The sequence below is a fragment of the Lepisosteus platostomus genome, chromosome 28, assembly GCF_059453375.1.
Source record: "Lepisosteus platostomus isolate fLepPlt1 chromosome 28, fLepPlt1.hap1, whole genome shotgun sequence".
Classification (NCBI taxonomy): Eukaryota; Metazoa; Chordata; class Actinopteri; order Semionotiformes; family Lepisosteidae; genus Lepisosteus; species Lepisosteus platostomus.
Window position 1 is genome coordinate 5,019,139 of NC_142638.1, and position 18,508 is coordinate 5,037,646.

The 18,508-nt window shown below is 46.9% G+C and overlaps 2 protein-coding genes across 6 annotated transcripts in view; one reads left to right on the top strand and one right to left on the bottom strand.

The window, feature by feature from the left end:
* atp6v0a1a (ATPase H+ transporting V0 subunit a1a) overlaps window positions 1-12,635 on the bottom strand; it is a 43,040-nt gene extending 30,405 nt beyond the window's left edge. For 2 of the 5 annotated variants that reach the window (XM_088622982.1, XM_088622981.1), the window contains exons 1-9: window positions 12,514-12,635; window positions 8,635-8,842; window positions 7,793-7,871; window positions 7,186-7,283; window positions 6,926-7,054; window positions 4,568-4,650; window positions 2,362-2,488; window positions 1,623-1,705; window positions 701-794 (exon numbers count right to left, since the gene is read on the bottom strand). In XM_088622982.1, coding sequence (XP_088479108.1) covers window positions 701-794; window positions 1,623-1,705; window positions 2,362-2,488; window positions 4,568-4,650; window positions 6,926-7,054; window positions 7,186-7,283; window positions 7,793-7,871; window positions 8,635-8,751 — 810 coding nt within the window. In that variant the 5' untranslated portion in view covers window positions 8,752-8,842; window positions 12,514-12,635. Of the gene's footprint in view, window positions 1-700; window positions 795-1,622; window positions 1,706-2,361; window positions 2,489-4,567; window positions 4,678-6,925; window positions 7,055-7,185; window positions 7,284-7,792; window positions 7,872-8,634; window positions 8,843-12,513 lie in introns of all 5 variants that reach the window. The other 3 variants (XM_088622979.1, XM_088622978.1, XM_088622980.1) reach the window with 2 other exon arrangements.
* Window positions 12,636-15,130: 2,495 nt separating this feature from the next.
* Window positions 15,131-18,508, top strand: part of cavin1a (caveolae associated protein 1a) — a 29,283-nt gene continuing 25,905 nt past the window's right edge. The window contains exon 1 of the mRNA XM_088622998.1: window positions 15,131-15,896. Within this exon, the coding sequence (XP_088479124.1) occupies window positions 15,471-15,896 (426 nt within the window). The 5' untranslated portion in view covers window positions 15,131-15,470. The remainder of the gene's footprint in view (window positions 15,897-18,508) is intronic.

Sequence of the window (18,508 nt, forward strand, 5' to 3'; positions counted from 1 at the left end):
CCTGGCTTGTCACAAAACATGAGGTCACAAACCACGGAGGCTGACAGACCGGCAGAATCGCAGGAGATCTGTCATCTGTGCAAACTGACTGTGCCACCCGCAGCTCCCACAAAGCACGGCCTCGTTTAGGATGTTTGGGCGCCGTGTGATAAAAAAAACAACAATACTGCTGCTCTGCGTCTGGCCCAAAGAACCAGATACATTCTGGGTCTTCAGGGAATGTCCTGCACTCACAGACTGGAAGGACTGGATCTTCTTAGTCTCGAAAGGAAAAGACTACGAGGGGACCCGATACAAGCATTCAAAATCCACAAAGGCCCTGACAGCATCAACCCATCAAGATTTCTTCAGGATGAACAGTGAAACACGAAGCAGAGGGCACAAGCAGGAGGTGTGTTTAAAAACTGAAAACAGGAGGCATGTGTTTACCCAAGAGGCTGTGTGAGGCTGGAACAAGCTACCCAGACGTATTGTGGAAGCCTAGTTTCTATCAAGAAAGGACTGGATGAGATCCTCATTTTGCAGAACTCCTTCTGCGTGCTGACATTGGCTTAGAAAGGGCAGGTCTCACACACATGATTAGCGACACACTATTAGCGATTACTACGTTTTCCAAGAGCTGCCGTGTTTCCAGAACCAGTTACTGGAGAAGTGGATTCCTCGATCCTTGAGGACCAGGGCTTTCCTCCCACTTCCGTACCATCTGAAGATCGTCGATCCGGGTGTTGACCCCGGCGGCCATCTCCTTTCTCTCCTGCGGCGTCTCGGGACATGGGTACAGGGACGCCCGGAATCTGAAACACAGCGATCAGCACAGCTAGCGCAAAGCAAAACCATGACTTTTTATGAAGAAAGTATCGAGAGAGATTATTAAGGTGGTTATTTTGGTTACAGTCACCTTGCCTGGAATAGCCAGTGGGGTTTTTTCTTCTGTTGGCTTGCAGCGGTGCTCAGGGGAGCCTGAGATCCCCCTCACCACTGAGTTACTGCATCATAGTCAACGAGAGCCTCATGCTGGAAATTCAGCACTTGACTGGAAAACTGTCTTTTCACTAGAGCCCAGGAGCCTGTAGTGGGCGCTGTGCCGCTCTGAGCCAGAAGACTAATCTCACCCCACCCTCGGCAGTACACATTTTGGGGAATTCCAGTCACATTCGGCTAGTGACACAACCCAGACTCGAACCCCTGACCGCAGAGCTCAACCACTGCTCAGGCGGACTCCTTCGCTGAGTAAGCAAAGCAAGTTTAAACCTTGTGAGTTTTTTTTGTTTAAGCAAACGAACCTCAAGTCTTTGACTTGGGCTGAAAGCATATCAGTTTAATGGGATAACTTTCAGTTCGCCAGATTTTTCTAAATTAAACGGATTTGTCAAATAAACAAGGCACAATCTCTTAGATTAGAAGAAACAGCAGAGGCTAATTGGGGCACATTTTCTGAAGGCATTTGGTCTGCAGGAGTCTTAACCCTTGCCTTTCTGACGATGGAAATAAATAAGCCAATACAGTTTGGAAGACTGCTCTCAAGATAACTGCACTTTACTCTATAAAGCAAGCCCTCTGTTTTAGAAAAGAAATAACTCAGGAATCCAAAAGAGATGGTCTTGGCCTGCTTTTGCACTGACCCTTCACAAATCTTCTTGACCCGGTTTTTCAGCTGGTCACCTTGAAAGAAGATGATGAACACGGACTTGTGCACCTGGTCTCCCTGTGGGAAGAGAAGGGTGGCACAGTGTTAAAAAGGTGGAACCGAATTCACCCACATTTATTGATCCCAACTCAGTCAATTTCAAATGTTACACTTTTTCTACAGGTTAATGCAGTAACACCAAGTCTCCAAGGAAAACTATTTTTTAACAGTCTGAAAACGCACCTCTGTGACCAAAAAATTGTTTCAGAAATTGCTGAAATGTGTTTTCGGCTGCAAGCATTTCCTGCAAAGCAAAAGCTCACATTGTCTGAGAAAGAGGAAGTCTCCAGGACTGTTCACCTGCCGACTGGGAACGTGAGCTGGGTTAAGGCTGACGTGAGACAGGTTGGACACGCATTGTGGGCACAGTAATCTGGCCCAGTAGGAGAGGAACTGCAGGTTCGGACACGGGCTATCTTGGTTTGCCCGAGGAGCCAGGGGTACAATTCTGTGGCCCCTCAGTCACAATCCCCCCCGAATGTGGCCCGTCAAGAAAGACCAGGACTGCTGCCAAGGGGTCAGCCCACGTGAGCGCCCCTCACCCTCAAGCAAGGCTGTGTTCGCCCCCAGTTACCGACCGCCTCACCGTAAGCGACCCAGTAAGACCAGCTGTACTTCCCCCCCACTCTCCCAGTCACGTCCAACCCCGCCGGCCCCCCGGCCCAGATACTGACCGTGGTCGGATCCTCCAGGGGGTCCTCGATTTCCGCCTGCCGCAGAAACACGTTCCCTCGGCACACCCTCCACAGCATGCGCTCAAACATGGGGATTCGCTCCCGGCCGATCACCCCGGCGACGAACCTGTGAGGGGGCAGGGCGGGGGGGGGGGTCAGGCACCACACGGAGAACTCCAAGGCCAAACAAGCAACACCATGTCTTTTACTACACACTTCAAGCTCGAGCAAAAACGCTTCTCTGGAGCAAACCAGATTCAAATTTATCTTTAAAAAAAGGGGGGCGGAGTGGTGGCGCTGTGGCTCAGGATCTGCGCCTGTGGCTGGAAGGTTGCCGGTTCGTATCCCGCGGCCAGCAGAGGAATCCTACTCAGTTGGGCCCCTGAGCAAGGCCCTTCACCCCAACTGCTCCAGGGGTGCTGTATAAATGTCTGACCCTGCGCTCTGACCCCCAGCTTCTCTCCCTGTCTGTGTGTCTCATGGAGAGCAAGTTGGGGTCTGTGAAACTCTGGTTAGGGCTGTGGTCACGGGTTCAAATCCCAGGTTGGGGACACAGTTGCTGTGCCCTTGAGCACGGTCAGCTCCTCAGATTGCACCAGCTGTACACATGATCAAAATGTGTACGGGGAAAAAAAACATAATTGTAACATCTGCAAGTCACTTGAGATAAAAGTGGCAGACGAATGAATAAGAAGAATAAAATGCTGTTTTTCCCCCCCAACAGTCCCCACAGGGTATTGCAGTGAAATCTTGGCACAGACTCTGTTCTTTTTTTAAAATAACCTTTGACTGTTCTCAAAGGATTAATGAGAAACCCGAGGTAAAAAAAAACGCATGTCTCCATGCTTCATTTTTCAAGGGTCCGAATGCAGTTTTCAAGAATTGATGCATTTGGGATCCTTTTATAAACTGAACTGGCAAGTGCACATAGAACACATGATCTGAGGGATCTCAATATAAATTGAGGAATTAAAGGAGATTAGCAGTCCAGGAACATGAAACACCGCCTTCCCTTTTTTTGGAAAGCACCTTACAATGATTTGGTTTGATGTAAAAAAAAAAAAATTAAAAACCGCACAATACTAGCGTTAGGCCACTGTTGTTGAATCCATCTGCAAGTGCTGTCTGAAGCCCTTTTCTGCACAAGCCTAAGATGGACTGCCGTGCGTTGGGTGGCATTTAAAAAGAAAAGCAGGCGCTGCATTTGCACAGCATAAGCTGCTCAGCAATTTGTCTCTGTGTCCATCGATCTGTTTTTCTGGTGATGTATCGGTCTGGCAGCAGAGGTTTCAGGATATTGGTGGCCTGATACAGTCCCCGAGCCAGCCTGGAATTAGTGTGCCTGCATTCCCATTGATCTGCTGTTAAGTGACCAAATCCTGGGCCCCTATAAAATACGATCGGCTGGAAATTGATGCCCGCTGCAATTGTGCAGTGTGTGCTAAGACTCCACTGTGTGTAACCTTTGATATTCGAACACACCAGCTGCAGGTCTCAGGCTCTGTAAATAACTCGGATGCTCTGCAGCTCAGCTGGGACTGCATTCTGGTTGCTAAGTGCTGAACAAAATAGTCAGAAAGGCAGTGCCTGATCCTCTGCTTCATTTGGCAGAGCTGCTGCCCTGCAGTGAAATGTCCACTACTGGAAACTGCAATTCATCCCACTATGTCTGCATGTCAGTTTTCACTTGCATGCAAGCAGGGCAACAAAAAAAAACATAACTGAGGCATCTGGTATACCAGTATCACTAAAACCAACAAATACACATGGATTTCAAATTACAGCAACAGAATAATACTAGAGGAATTCTTCTTCAGTATAGATAGAAGTGTCTATGCCCAACAATATTGTTGTACAAAAGCTACATGACAATGACTGTGCTCTATATCGAGATTGTGGTCACAAAATGAGCATCTGTGTCAGACCTTGCACGTCGCACAAAGCCAGAGTTATAAATCCCGCTATGTTGTAGTCTGCTCTGTTTTGTGCTTTGGGCTGTGCCACAGATGTATTTGCTATGTCCAGGCTGCTGCCCATTTTATTTCAGGGCAGGGCTCTGTACATGCCTGCCAGCAACAAACTGGTTTTGGAAACTCCCAGTCTGGAGATCACGCAGGAGGTGCCCAGTCCATGCAGGCTGGCAGAGGGCACTGAGGGACAGGTGTCTGCTGGTGGTGGAGGGGTGGGCCTACACCTGTGTACTCACCCCAGCCTCAGGGGGGCTCCCCTGCCCACCTCGCTCGGGTCCAGCAGAGAAGACGACTCCTCCAGCAGGTCGGGGTCCGCCATCTGCTGATGATGATGATGCAATTCAGCCTGAATTCACAAACCAATTAATAGCTAATGAAGCTCGTTAGTGACATGCGGCCGCAGGAACCAGGAGTGAGAACAAGAGGAGAAAGAGACAGCTGGAAGACAGAAGCCATGAAGGGATGAAGAGAAGAGATTTGGGAGGAACAAAGAATAAAAACGCGGTTCAGAGGAGATTGTTAGTACAAGAACGCAACCAGCCATGCACACAAATATCAAATGAAAAAGTCATACAAACGGGGACAGAACCCAGCATCAAGGCTAGGGCCTCGAGCCTGCTGTTTGTCGTTTGTCCAGTTTCGGTTTGCTGGGAAGAACCAGTAAATTGCTCAAGGCTAGACAGGACAGCTCATGCTGCCACCTATGAAGACGACACTTCTCCCACCCACAAGGATAAAAACATCAATTTCTTTCTTTACATCATAGTTTCCTTTGTTTTTCTTTGCTTTTGACAAATATTGCAGTAGGGGTCACAGATGTGTAAAGATTTTGAAATATATACAGACGTGCACTAAATGTGAACCTGCAGTGATTGCATGATATTTGCATTTTTAGAATTAAAAAATGTGGAGTGTGTACATAACATCTTTGAAAGGCAATACAGGGTTTGAGCACAAACAAGGAAATAGAGAGTTAAGAATATGCACACATTTTGAAATAAGGGGTTTGAGAAACCTACTGCTGTCCTAAATTAAGGAACAGCAGTCACCGACAAAACCCCTCATTAAACAGTTCTGAATACTACACGGAAAACCAGATCCCTTTCAATTTCAGCAAACAGCAAAAGTCCCGTCAAAGACTAGCAATAGAAACTGAAACTGGTGTTGGATCCATTTCAGGTTCTGTCGGAAAACATTTGCGAACTGCATATGCAAAATGCACAACCTTGCAGACCCTGTTTCGAATTGCAAAGTGATTTAGCAACGAACTCTTGCCCTTGCTATTGGTTTAAGAAGAAAGCACAGTTAAAAGACAAATTTCAAATAGATCTACAAAGAAGGGGAACAACTACACAATCCATCAGCCTGTATCAATATATGCAGTGAAGGCATTCAATACCGAATAGCATCAAATATCGAATACCATATTGTGTGCTTTTTCAGTGTGAAATGTTTCTCACATTTGCACGCACAAACGAGATGATTTTCAGAACGAACAAGTTTACTTAATGATTAAAGTTGCAGGTGATCTCAGACATGATCAGAGGTCAATCCCATTCATTCATCAGCAAGAAAAATTAAACCCGGACACATCAAGCATGGAGAGAGGAGAGCCAAGAGAGGAGTGCTGAGACAGAGGGCAGGGAGGAGAGAGAGAAGGAAAGGAGGAGTTGTGGGAGGAGGAAACCGCATGCCATTAACAGCTACTTTCCCAGTCTTCTGCTCAGGGGATGGGGGCAGCGTGTTCGCTTGCTCTCAGTTGCAGGACGCGCCCTGACCTCCACTCTTAGTGCCTACTGCTCTCTCAGACATTACAACACACAGAAGACTGGGAAAAGGACAAATATCATTAGATGTCTTAATCCCTGCTACTGTCACCCCTACCCCTCACCACGGGGGGAAAAAAAAAAAATCTGATGTCAAATCATTTTTTAAAACATGCTAAACACCAAGCCCGGGGAAATCTCAAAGCCCCTTTAACAATAAGACCGGGCTTAAACCCCAGACTTCGGTTTGTTGTTTGAGAACCAGAAATGAAGATACATAGAAGTTTGCGGCCCGCCGTGATGGAAGACTGATCGCAAGACACCCCCCTCCAGGCTCCCACCAAAGCAAAATCATTGAAGGCCCCCCCGTAATTGGGAATGAGCGGATGCTGAGCTACAGTGTGCACAACCCAGGCCCGGCCAGAGGGGGAGCCCGAAGAACCTTCCCCTGGGCTCCATAACCCCACCGAGTGTCTGAAAGGCAATGGTTGTTGGTAAAGCACCACATGCAGTTGACTTATTTACTTCAATCTGACTGCCTAACAGCTCCTAAAGAGATAAAGAAGCAGATTAAATAGCTTTTCCGCGGGGTAAAGAGCAGCCCTTTACTGTATTGCATTGGTAATGAAATTAATCATTCACCAGTTCTGCTCGTACTGTTAAGTCACCTCCGACACAGGGATCTGCAGTTTCTACATATTTGCACTGCCTGTGCGCTAGGACAGGACTTGGCTCATGTCTAGGCACAGACTATGGCGATGGCAGAAGCGTGGCTCTGTCATGATGGCGGTGGGAACGCCTTCCAGAGGGGCCAACGAACTTCCTGACCTCGTCGAAGAACTGCTGCGTGCGGCGCAGGATGTGCTTGAGCTCCGTCAGCTCCAGGAAGTTCTTCTTCAGGGCCTCCTGGTTGGTGTTGATCTCCTTCAGCTCGTTCTCCAGCTTCTCGAAGGTGGCCTGCGAGCGAGAGGAGGGGGGAAACCGTCAGGACAGACGGAGCTCAGGAGAATGGCCCGGCTTCAGGAGGAGTGCGCTAAAAACAGAGCTCAACCCCTCCTCTCCAGCTTCCTCCAGGGCTGCAGCATTACCTCCAAGTCGATCATGTCCCGAGGAAAGGGCACCTCCGGATTCTCCCCGGTATCCATGATCGGAATGTTGGCTTTCTTTATCTCCTTTTCCACAAACCCTAAAAAAACAAACAAACACGTGTGTTTCAGTCAAATCCTGGGCGTGTACACCTGGCACCTCAACCGCAATCGCACACCAGATGCACCAACACAGAACAGGCTGGGGTCTTTATGCATGCAGGCCAGTTTGCTTGAGGAAGAAAAGAAGCCAGCACAAGCACAGCTAGAAACTGGGAAAGGACCGCGTTTCAGAGACCGTGTGACTGCAGCTGCAGGGCACTGCAAGGAGAGTAAGAAAGTTGTGCAGTGCTGCTTGAATTCTCTCTCTCCGTTTTGCTCAGCAAGGGAAACTCCAAAAGGCACCTGAAGGGGAGACACACTCGCTCATCCCTACCCCATTCGAAATGCAGACAAGGCCCAAACAAAACAGGCTCGGCAAACCAACAAGGAAACTGGGCCGGAAGAAATCCCATCTACTGTACGCCAGTATACACCACTGGCATGGAAGAAATCCCACATACAGTTTCGGGAAGGGAAGGGGCCCTTAAGGCCCCGAGAGGACACTCACGCAGTTTGCGGTCCATCTCCTCGCATCGCCTCACTTCATTGACGAACTTCCTCTGGAACACATTCACGTCCGGGTTGAGCTGCAGGCAAAACAAAAAAAATATTTTCTTACTACCAAAAGCTTCGCTAATTTGTGAAACCCCTAAGCAGCATGATGACGCTGCTGTCCTGGTCGGGGGTTCGGTTTCTGGCTGGAGTACCTTCTGTGTGGAGTATGCATGCTCAAGCGGGTTTTTACCACGTGACCTAACCAGTGTCTCTAAATTGGCAGTGCTCGTAGGCCTGTCCCACCATGGCCTGCCTTGTCCCATCCAGGGTGTAGTCCTGCCTTGCGCCCTGAGGTTCTGGGACAGGCTCCTAGCTGCCTTATCCTGTTGCGGGACCCTCAGAAGGAATAAGCAGCTTTCTGCCACTCATTCCTTCTGATAGAAGCAGGACAACCAGGTTGCGTTTTGGTACTGCAAGACCTATGACAGCATAGCCACACGTTTTCTATCTGACAGTCTATCTGGGGGTCTATTAACCCCTCCCCAGTGTCCTTTATTTAGCTTCCACTCCTGATTTTCTCCTTTATCTTCTTAAAATATTGGAATGCGTTTGACGGGCTTTAGCCCTCCAACTTCGGGAGCGTGGCAACCGCAGCACATAGTGTTTTCTTAACGGGGCCCGTCACGACTCGGCCAGGGGTTCGAGGGTATAAGACAGCACAAAGGTCTGAGAGAAGTTCCAGTTTCATCACTGAGGCTCATAACCAGGGCAGAGCAGGACAGATTCACGGCACGCCGTCGTGCAATAGGTGGCGATCTTCCTTCACATGAAAAACAGGCACACGAAGGGACTCACGTCGCGGAACTGGACCATTCCCAGTTCCCCCAGCTCACTGACGCAACAGTACGCAGCTTCCGACTGGAGGAAGAGCTGGGCCAGGGTCATCTCCTCGCTTCTGAACAGCTCCCCCATCGCGGCACAGGGGCTGGCGAATCAGGCCCAGTGGGGAATCAGAACCGACGGCTTCTTGCCCTGCTGCTGTCCTAGCTGCTAGAGCACAGAACTACAAGAGAGGAACAGCACTGGTTAGGAGGACAGAAAAGGTGCTGAGAAATCAATTTTATCATTGCAAAACAAGCTGCACTTTGTGTGAAAATGGGCAGTCTGTTTTGTCCTGAATGCATATATCTAGCAAGCACACAACAATACCGGTAACGTATCCTGTTCTACAAAATCACTGGAGCTTCCAGGTCCCATTTAAATAGATTCGGATTGCAAGAACTGTGCTCTCTAAGACTTATTTACCATGATCCCACTACAGGTCTTCTCAGGCCCAAAAGAGAAAAGACAGCCCAGCTTACCAATGACAGCTTTCCTACCCAGACCAACAGGAACCAAAACTTGCTTTTATAAAACCCCAAATGACCTGAACCACAGCAAAGCTTGTTATCAGCAAACCTGGCAAGAAATGAACACCAATGGGGGCTTCATTATACAGCCTGGTATGATTACATTGATCAAAAAAGAGGGACAAATCCACACGGAAAACTTAGTGCACATGCAAACAAGCATATTAGCCTATTAGGAGCTAGGGTTAACAGCACAGAGCAAACTAATAAAAGTTCTCCAGTTCCAGAATGAAACACTAAGACCCAGCTTTTTGCATTAACAGGATCTAGCTACTCTTTAAACCACTGTATACATCCCCTGTGACCTGACCTGAGCACTGACAAACAGTTGTAAACACAAAATCTGTTCAAGTATATCTCATGAGAAAGAAAACCATAAGTATAGGTTCTGTCCAAGATGTTCTGGTCCACTTAGAGGTGTGAAATTCTCGATATTTTCCAAGACCTCTGGAGTTCTGACAACGGCATCTAATTGTATCTCTTCTAAGCGAGCTGGTCAAACTTCAAGAATATGAACAGGCTGCTGGCTACTGCCGAAAGAGATGCTGTGAAAACTGGCTCAGCCCTGATGAAGTCTTATATGCCAAGAAAATTCTTAGAGGTGGCTACATGGAGCAGTCAAGGAGTCTCCCAGCATCGAAAGAGTGTAGACGGATGAGGAACGGAAGCAATCCTTTCTTGTTTTTCATGATGCCTGAGTCATTCAAGGTGGGGCTCCAGTCATGGCGTGGCCGGAACAGCAAGCACAGGAAAGCCCAGGTAACCCAGCTAGAGCGATTCTCTTTTTTGTGTGCCCTTGAAAAGCCTCATCTTAATAAAAGGAGGATCCAAACCTTTGAAAATCCTCCAGGCAGAAGGGTAAACAGAGTCACGGTGTGGTGAACGGGCACGTACTTAAAGTACATAAAACAGAAAACACAAGCACACTGCCCTCCCCATCCTGTGTGGCAGGGAATTCTGTATCCCTCCAACACCGCCTGTCATTCATGCGTTTGGCCACAGCAGAGCCCCCTCTGAGACCTCTGAGTCCACCTGAAGATTACATCCCCTTCCTGTCATTCCCAAACACCACACTCACCTGTGCATATCACCACACAGGCAGGTCAAAGCTGCCTGAGGCTGGCATCTTTCACTCAGTGACCAAAGGACATCTATTGAAGAAGGCAGTGGCATCTCAGAGCCACTGAGAACAAATTCAGAGGGTTTTGAGGCTACAGGGAAGTTAAAGTGAAAGGATCTAGGCCTTCATAGAGGAAGCCACATTCTGCATTACACTAGTTTGTTTAAAGCAGTAGTTCTTAACCTTCACCTTCAGCTGGCCAGATCTGTTCTAGCACCCCTGCTCAAAAATCACTGAAGTAGGTCAGTTGCTTAAAATTAAGTGCAGGTGGGGCTGACAGTCTATGGGCTGCTTTGTTTAGCTTCTCCTGGGCCTGTCAAGGCTGCGAGCACAGGGACAGGTACAAGCCAGAAGACAACACTGGACCTATCCTGTGCATTTTGATTGCTAAAAGCGAAGTGATCTCAAGCGAAAAAACTGCCGGGAGCCAGGCAGGAGATCTGCTGCAAACTGATGAGGTGCCCGAACATTAGGAAACGGGGCAGTTCTAGTACTGCATTGTATCCTGACCTTATCCAGTACGACAGCGGGACTCCTACTGTAAGCTACGAATGTAACGCATCAGCTTGGGGGGAGGTTATGAACACCCAGGCGCCTGCACGCATTCACCCACTGCTGCTCATCGCAGAGAGCACCATTGTGCAGGAGTGTGCAGCACTGCACAGCCATCCCGGAGGCTTAAGGAATTACAGACCACGTGACTGTAAGGGTACCAGTCTCGGCACGAGCGAGATGAAGGCTTCAAACCCCGGCACGTCTCTATAATCTGAGCCAACAACAGCCCATTACTGCAGTGTTTCATTTAAGGCAGTCAAGAGCAAAAGCCGAACAAGTGGCTCATTCTTATGTCATCACGCAATGGATTCCAAATTATTGAGGCACAGGGGCAAGAGTTAGTGAAAACAGTCTTTCGGCTTCCACAGCAAGACTTGATTACAGTAATCAAATGAGACGCCGCATTATCCACAAATAAAAAAGACATCTTCAAATAGTCACTGTTTATTTTTCTGCGAATCGCCGCTTCAGGTCGGTGTATATTACTGCCAAGGAAATATTATTATGGACGCAGATGTTGCTGTACGAGAAAATGGTGGTTTTAGATCATGCAATGCCGACCTAAAGGTGCCGGGTGAATTTACCTCAAGGGTAAGGAGCCAGGAAGAAATGAAATTGAATCAGCGTTTAAACCAAATGAGGAACTCACCCCACACGGCCAGTTAGTCGGTTAGTACATCAAACAAGCCGATTGAAACAGAATGAGTCCTCTATTGTAATACACAAGGACGGCAGCAATTCAAGCCGGGTAACCTAATATGTTTCAATGCGCTGACGTTTCTGCAGCACTGGCGTTTTTTAAAGCAGTCAAGGGGCGCCATTACAATAATATGTCACTTCTACGGTTTTATGTTATTGAGGCGATTCTCAATCGCATCAATAACATTGGGCCAAGCGACATGAGGGTATAATTTTAGATCACGTTTTTTTTTCAAAATGGTGAAATACAGTCTTATTCAAACGGGTTTCTTGTCAGCTAGGAAACACGTTAATAGCATACAGCACTAGTGCCTGGTTCTGCACCTTAATATCCCAAATTCAACCACTGTATGAATGAAAGACAAGGTTTCCTAACGCCATAGTCCATAATCTCTGTGCTAAACTAAATAAAAAGTGTTCTTTTAAAAATATGGTTTCCGAGAATCTCGGTATATGAAGTTGGTACATGAACGGTCGTGTTTAATTAGTTTAAATGAATGGGCTCACTTCACTATTTCTTCATTCAAGGTGAACTGGAAAAGGGCAAATTGTACTTAAGTAAACGATGCAGCAAGTAAAGTGTTTCTTTTTTTCCCCCTGAGGCGTAGGTTGAATGATTACACCTAGATAATGTGTGTGAGGATTTCATAACGAGAACACAACACCTATGGAAAGAGCTTTCACAAAAACAGTAGTTAAAATAAAAGGTATATATGCTCAAAACACACAGCTCGTACACACTGAGATCGGGTTGTGAAAGAATACGGTACTAAGCAGCATTTACACCTTATTTACAGCCGTACCTATGACCTAAGATCGGAGCAAGAAAAAAACACGTAATTAAAAATTCACATGGCACCGTATTTTCAAACGCAATAACAAAGCGAAGACTTTAGAGCCATTTAATCTACTGAGATGAGAAATATAAACAACAATAAGTCAATTTCCTACTGTAATTGAAGCTTTCCGACCCCCTTCTCCAGGAAACATCAGCTGATCAGCCTCTTCGCCCGCACGGCCTGACGTCACGAACGCGTTGACTCAGATCACGTGAGGGGGGGGCTGGCGCTCCGCTGGAGGACAGTCGAAGCGCTGGGCTGGTTATGCCTGTCGCTGGCCGATAAGGTATTTCCATATCGTTACATTGCATATTAAAACACGTCTTGGGTTTAAGTACAGTGTTATTCTCAAAATGAGAAAAGCAAGTCAAAATATGCAAAACGTATTGAGTGTTTTAACCACTGCTACCTTTGAGGATGAGGATTTGGTCCCATCTGAAACCAATGGAGTTGCACCTTAGTAATTTGTACCGATATATTGTTTGTAGTTTTATTTGAAGTACTGGCTACTTACATTGGCAAAAAGCGAAGCACTTTACGGGGTGCAGACTTTGTGCTTATTTTTTCTCGTTCTTATAAATACGCCTGCATTTAGTCAAACATGAATGAGCGTCTGTAAATGAAGTATATTCACACAACTGTGTTTGACAGTCAGCATGAAGGAAAACAGAGGAGGCCATAGGCTGTGAAGATTCAGTTATTACAAACTGGTCTGGAGGTAGCCCCCATCATCTTGTCAGCTGTGTTAAAAGATTGGTAACACCTGTGCGCTGCTGAGAAATCAATCAAGAAAAACCCGTTCAATTAAGAGAGCTCTGATCCTTGAGAGATGAAGCAGCAAATCTGGGGACCAACATGCCTGCTGGTTTTCCAGCTGAGCTCTTTACTTAACTGGATCCATTGGTTCCATTAAGGCTGATGGAGCTTGTTGAAACATTAATCCTTGCACTTATATAGCACTTTCCTGGTCCAGAAAAGTGTAAGGAATTATTATTATAAACGGGTATATTATTATTATATATATGAACTACAGGATTAATAATATGGTGTCAGTATATGTGTTTAAAAGTGCTGTAGTCTTCAGCAGGAAGAAACCGAGAATTTTTACGAGTTTGCTCCTTGTGTCTGATGTGTGCTTTGGCAAGCTACAGACAACTTTGTGAAGAATCTGACACTGATGCTGTAATTAAACAGAAGGATATTTAGAAGCGCCCAGCAGCTAGCTTCATGTGAAAGGCCACAATATTGGTACAAACGAGAAGAAAACAAAAATGAATCGGCAATCGCCTGTGACCCATTCTGGGTTCATTCGTTGCTGAGTGGGCCGGCACCTGTTTGTCACACCGCTAAATGGACGCCGTGCTCCGTCTCCCCCACCGCAAGAGAAGAAGACCGCAGGTTCGGAAAGAAAACGCCATCTGGTGGCCATCTGAAGAATAACACCTGCGCAGACAAGTCGGCTTGTACTCCGTGTAGCGGTGCAGGGGTTGACACAAAAGCAGCTAAGACGCTGCTGCCTCAGTGCTGTTTATCTCCGTTAGCAAATATTAAAAAAGACTTGTTTTTGAGTTATGCACCTATGTCAGGGCTTTCTAGTCCAGTTTTGGTGACCTCGGTGTTTGGTAGCTTTGATAAATATTATAATTTGTTTAATGAGATGTGCATCGGCATTTTCAGTTGCAGCTTTCAAGCGGCTAATAAGATGCAGTCATGAGGAATGAATGTTTGGTGTTTTGGGGAGGCCCAGGGAGTTGAACCCAGACCCTCCTCAGCCACCAGCCAGCACCCTGCAAGACGAGGCACAGCAAGAACCGACTAGCACTGTTGCAATCAATCATCTAGAATCAGTTGAGAAAAGGGCTGGGTGAACAGACCGCTCAGCTGAATGCAGGCGAAGCACAGGTCGGCAGGGCGAGGATGGGGAGGCCGTGGAGGAGGTTAAGGAGTTTTTCGTGGTGTGTGTGCTCTTGGAGCGGTTAACTCTTTCCTGGGCCCCAGAGCTCTTTATTCCAGTACACGGGGAGGAATTTGCTCCTCGGAGTTGTGGCCTGAAATGTTTTCCCCGCATGCAGCCGAGCTCAACGCCCAGCCTGCTCTGTGGCAGGATAAACCTGCGGTCACCCAGCTCACTCATGTGACCTTGCTGATGAATGCCCTGCGCGTTTCTAAAGAGATCCTTCCCTTTGTACTCGCAAAAACAATGGGCGAGCACCACAGCGAACATCCGAAACTGCTGAGGTTAGGGCCGCTCGATGGGGATGAATATCCCACGTCTCTGTCCCTGCCTCTCCGCCTCTTTCTGCAGCATGGGAGCTCAGAGAAGGGCAGGGAGAGCCTGTCACATCTCACATGCCAGGGGCACCCCCTCCCCATTGCACCCCACTCCCCTAGCTGTTTCAACAGTTTACGCCTTTCCTCATCTCTCTTTCTCAGTCTAATTTCAATGTCCTGGGAAAGGGGGGGAGAAAAAACACTTTGGAAAAAATGATCGGAGCTCTGGCTGCACATTCCTCGCTTAGCTGTGCCTGTGCTTGCATGTACAGAGCAGTCCTCATCTCCTCTCGAACTATTCCAACCATCCCACCCAGGGGGTGGGTCACTCCGGGTAGGGAGGGGGGTGGGGAGGCTGGGCCGGGGCCTTTTCACACTACGGGGTGGAGCCGGCCAATGGGGGCTGCCGGGAGGCGGGGCTAAAAATAAAAAAAATAAAAAAAAGGTGCAGAAAGATCAGCTTGAAGGGACGGCTTGGCACAGCGGTGGCATTCGAGCCCGAGCGCACATGCTGTAAGTGAGAGAGCAGCTCTCCGCTCGCCGTTTCTCTGGCCCGCGTCCCGGGGTGAAGAAGACAGGAGGGAGAAAAGAGAAGAAGGGAAGAGAAAGAGGGAAAGAGAGAGAGAGAGAGGGAGAAGAAAGAGAAGGAAAAAAAGAGAGGAGGCAAACCAAGGGGAAGGAAGACCTTGAATCGAGGTGGCACCTGGAGAGAAGGGGTTGATTCGGATTTGAAACTCGGCTGCTGCTCCTGTAGATTTTGTCTCTGCGCCCCCCCCCTACACCCCGAGATCGACAGCCATGGCCGATTCTAGCCTGGACCTGGAGCGCGTGGCCCTGACGGACCTCTCGGACGACGAGGCGGCCGGCGACGAGCCGGCTTCAAAGGCGGACCAGCAGGTGAACGGGGTGATGGTCCTGACCCTGCTGGACAAGATCATCGGGGCGGTGGACCAGATCCAGCAGACCCAGAACAGCCTGGAGCAGCGGCAGCAGGAGATGGAGGGGGCCGTGACGGGCATCCAGAGCGAGCTGACCAAGCTGGCCAAGAGCCACACCACCACCAGCAACACCGTCAACAAGATGCTGGAGAAGGTGCGCAAGGTGAGCATCAACGTCAAGACCGTCCGGCAGAACCTGGAGAAGCAGGCGGGCCAGATCAAGCGGCTGGAGAGCAACGAAGCGGAGCTGCTCAAGAGGCGCAACTTCAAAGTCATGATCTACCAGGTAAGCTGGCTCCTCCGCCGAGAGCTTCGCATTCAGTTGCCCTGCTCGCTCCTGGTGCATTGCATTGAGGGGGTGGGTCATTGGGGGTAGATTTAGCATAAGCCACCTGCTGTCTGAATTCAGCAGCAATGTACAGAAATGCCCACTGGCACCCAGTGCGAACAGGATAGGTGCTAGAGGTCTGATAAAGCATGAGGTACAATAATTACAAGACAAAGTAAATTCACAATCCAGTCAGGGTAGCACTGTGAGACGCTTCAGACACCAGAAACGCCGTGCGGATTCGAGCCGGCAGGCTTTCAAAAGGCACGTCCTGACTTCTCCTGGTGTGTGTGCTGCAAAGCTCAGTGTTAGCCAAAGTTAGCAGGAAAATGATCATACGCTCAGAGGTGCTGTCTGCTGTCTTGGTGTAGTCCGTTTTGCAGCACCTCGAGCGAAAACTGTTGGTCTGATCTGAAGAAGGGAGCTGCTGTGTGCAGTCCCCGAGGTGCAATGATAAAAGGAAGGAAAGAGCAATGTAGGTTCAAAGCTGGTGTAAAAAAATGAGGATCCTGTATTTGCTCTGCCAAGTTTTCACTGTTAAACTTCACTTAGTCAGACATGATGCCTGCTTTGAAAATTGCCAATGTGGTTTTTTTTGTATGTCTTTGTATGTCAGTAGTCTGTTTGCTAGGTTAGGCACTGGCTTCCCTGAACTGTGGTACTGCGGGATCAGTGTCTTGTATGATTGTTTTTTAGTAAAATACATTTAGGCGGCTTCAAAATTATAAAAAACACCAATGGTATATTGACAGATTAGTTATACTGTTATTTTAAATACGACTCAAAATAATTTCACTGTTACCTGGTATGTGGTTTTCTGCTCAACTTAAATGCTTATCTTTAGCAGTGTGGAGGAGTGTGTAGGGTTCTAGACCTATAACTGGAAGGCTGTGGGTTTGAATCCCAGGTGAAATACTGCTGTAGAACCATTAAGAAAGTTACTTCACCCAAATCTTTACAGTTGTAGATTTCATTGGACATGTTAAGTCACTTTGAATAAAAGGAAAAGAAAAATAAATATAAATATCCTCTTTTTGGCACTAAATGGTGTTGTGTAAGTTTTGTTTTTTGCGTGAAATGTGTTATGAGACACTAAGGGTTTGGTTTTTTTCCAAAACGCCAATGACAAACCCCTTAGGAAAGAGAAATAGTGCATAGTAAATATGTACTACAGATGTTAATATTGTTAGTAGTAACAGGATTCGATTGCTAGTGGTAGGTATTCTTTTTATATGAGGATGGAAATAAACCTTATGGACACTTCTGTTTTTTTCTCTTTTTAGAAGACATATCAGTTACTAGATCTTTAATTAAACTCTAGTTGTTTTGCCATTGCCGAATCTACCTATTGCACAAGTGCCTTTTATTAATTGTGCCCTTGATGTGTGTACTTTTGTTTGGTTACCTGTTCATGTTTTTTGAGTTGCATATTCTTATTCTGAGGTCATTGAAATCCGTGACTCAATCTGTATGGAAGCCTTATGGAAGCCATCTGTGGGCCTGCTTTGCAATTTTTTTTTTTCAGAAATGGAAAATAAGACTGTGATCAGGCTTTTAGGGGAAAAAAAGACCAGCTCAAAAGACAGTAGTTTCAGTTCCAGTGCTGTTTCTCTTTATAGACTCGCATGCTGTAATGTCTAACAGCTTTCAACTCAAACCATTCCGAGTTTCCACATCAGAGCTGAGCTACTTTTGACTCTGGCATCGTGTTTAATAATCTCAATCACTCCTTACTCTGACAGTAAGCATGAGGAGAGAAACCCAGCTCCTGGACTGAAATGTCATTCGTCCGTGTTGCCGCCTCTACACATCTCTTCTGGTAAAATAAATCAAAGAGTAACTCACACAGCACATTGGATTCTGCAAGCCAGTAGTCGGAGTTCGTCTGGTATGTGGACAGTTTACGTGAAAGGCAGTTCGCGGAAATGTGATGAGCTATGCTCAGGTTTTTACTTTAAAAGTACAAACAACGAGCCTGTGGGAATCCTTCAATATAAGGGTTTTATTTGTTATTTGCTTAGGTCAGTCTTTTATCAAGCGAAACACAACACACATGCTTACCATGCATTGATCAAGATGCATTAATTAAGTAATATATTGCTGAAATTATCTCAGGATCAGTGCTGAAGTTGTAAATCTGGTCATGATCTGATTGGTAGATAAAGCACTCTAGTAACCTAATCTGGACTATGTTGTTACATTCTGATTATATTTATTTTAAATACTATGTTGCCTCTCTTTATTAAAAATAAAACAGTTTAGATAACTTTGAGAAATTAGCTTTAAAGCGACAGCAGGATTTTATGGTCCTGTAAAACGCAGCATACCGTCTGAAAGAGCTGCAGCCAAACACATATTCTTGACAAGAACAACTTGATTTTCATTTGAATTGTAATGCCATTTTCTTTCTGTAGCTTAGTTTATTTTCAGTTTCTACTTTTGAATTTGAAAGGGAAGTAATGCCTTGCCCACATTTTGTTTTTGTATGTAAATCTGTGCGTTCCTGGACGTTAGTCTCCATGGGCAGCCGGATTTAGTGGGAATGTAGGATAGCCTACGGCAGAAGAGCA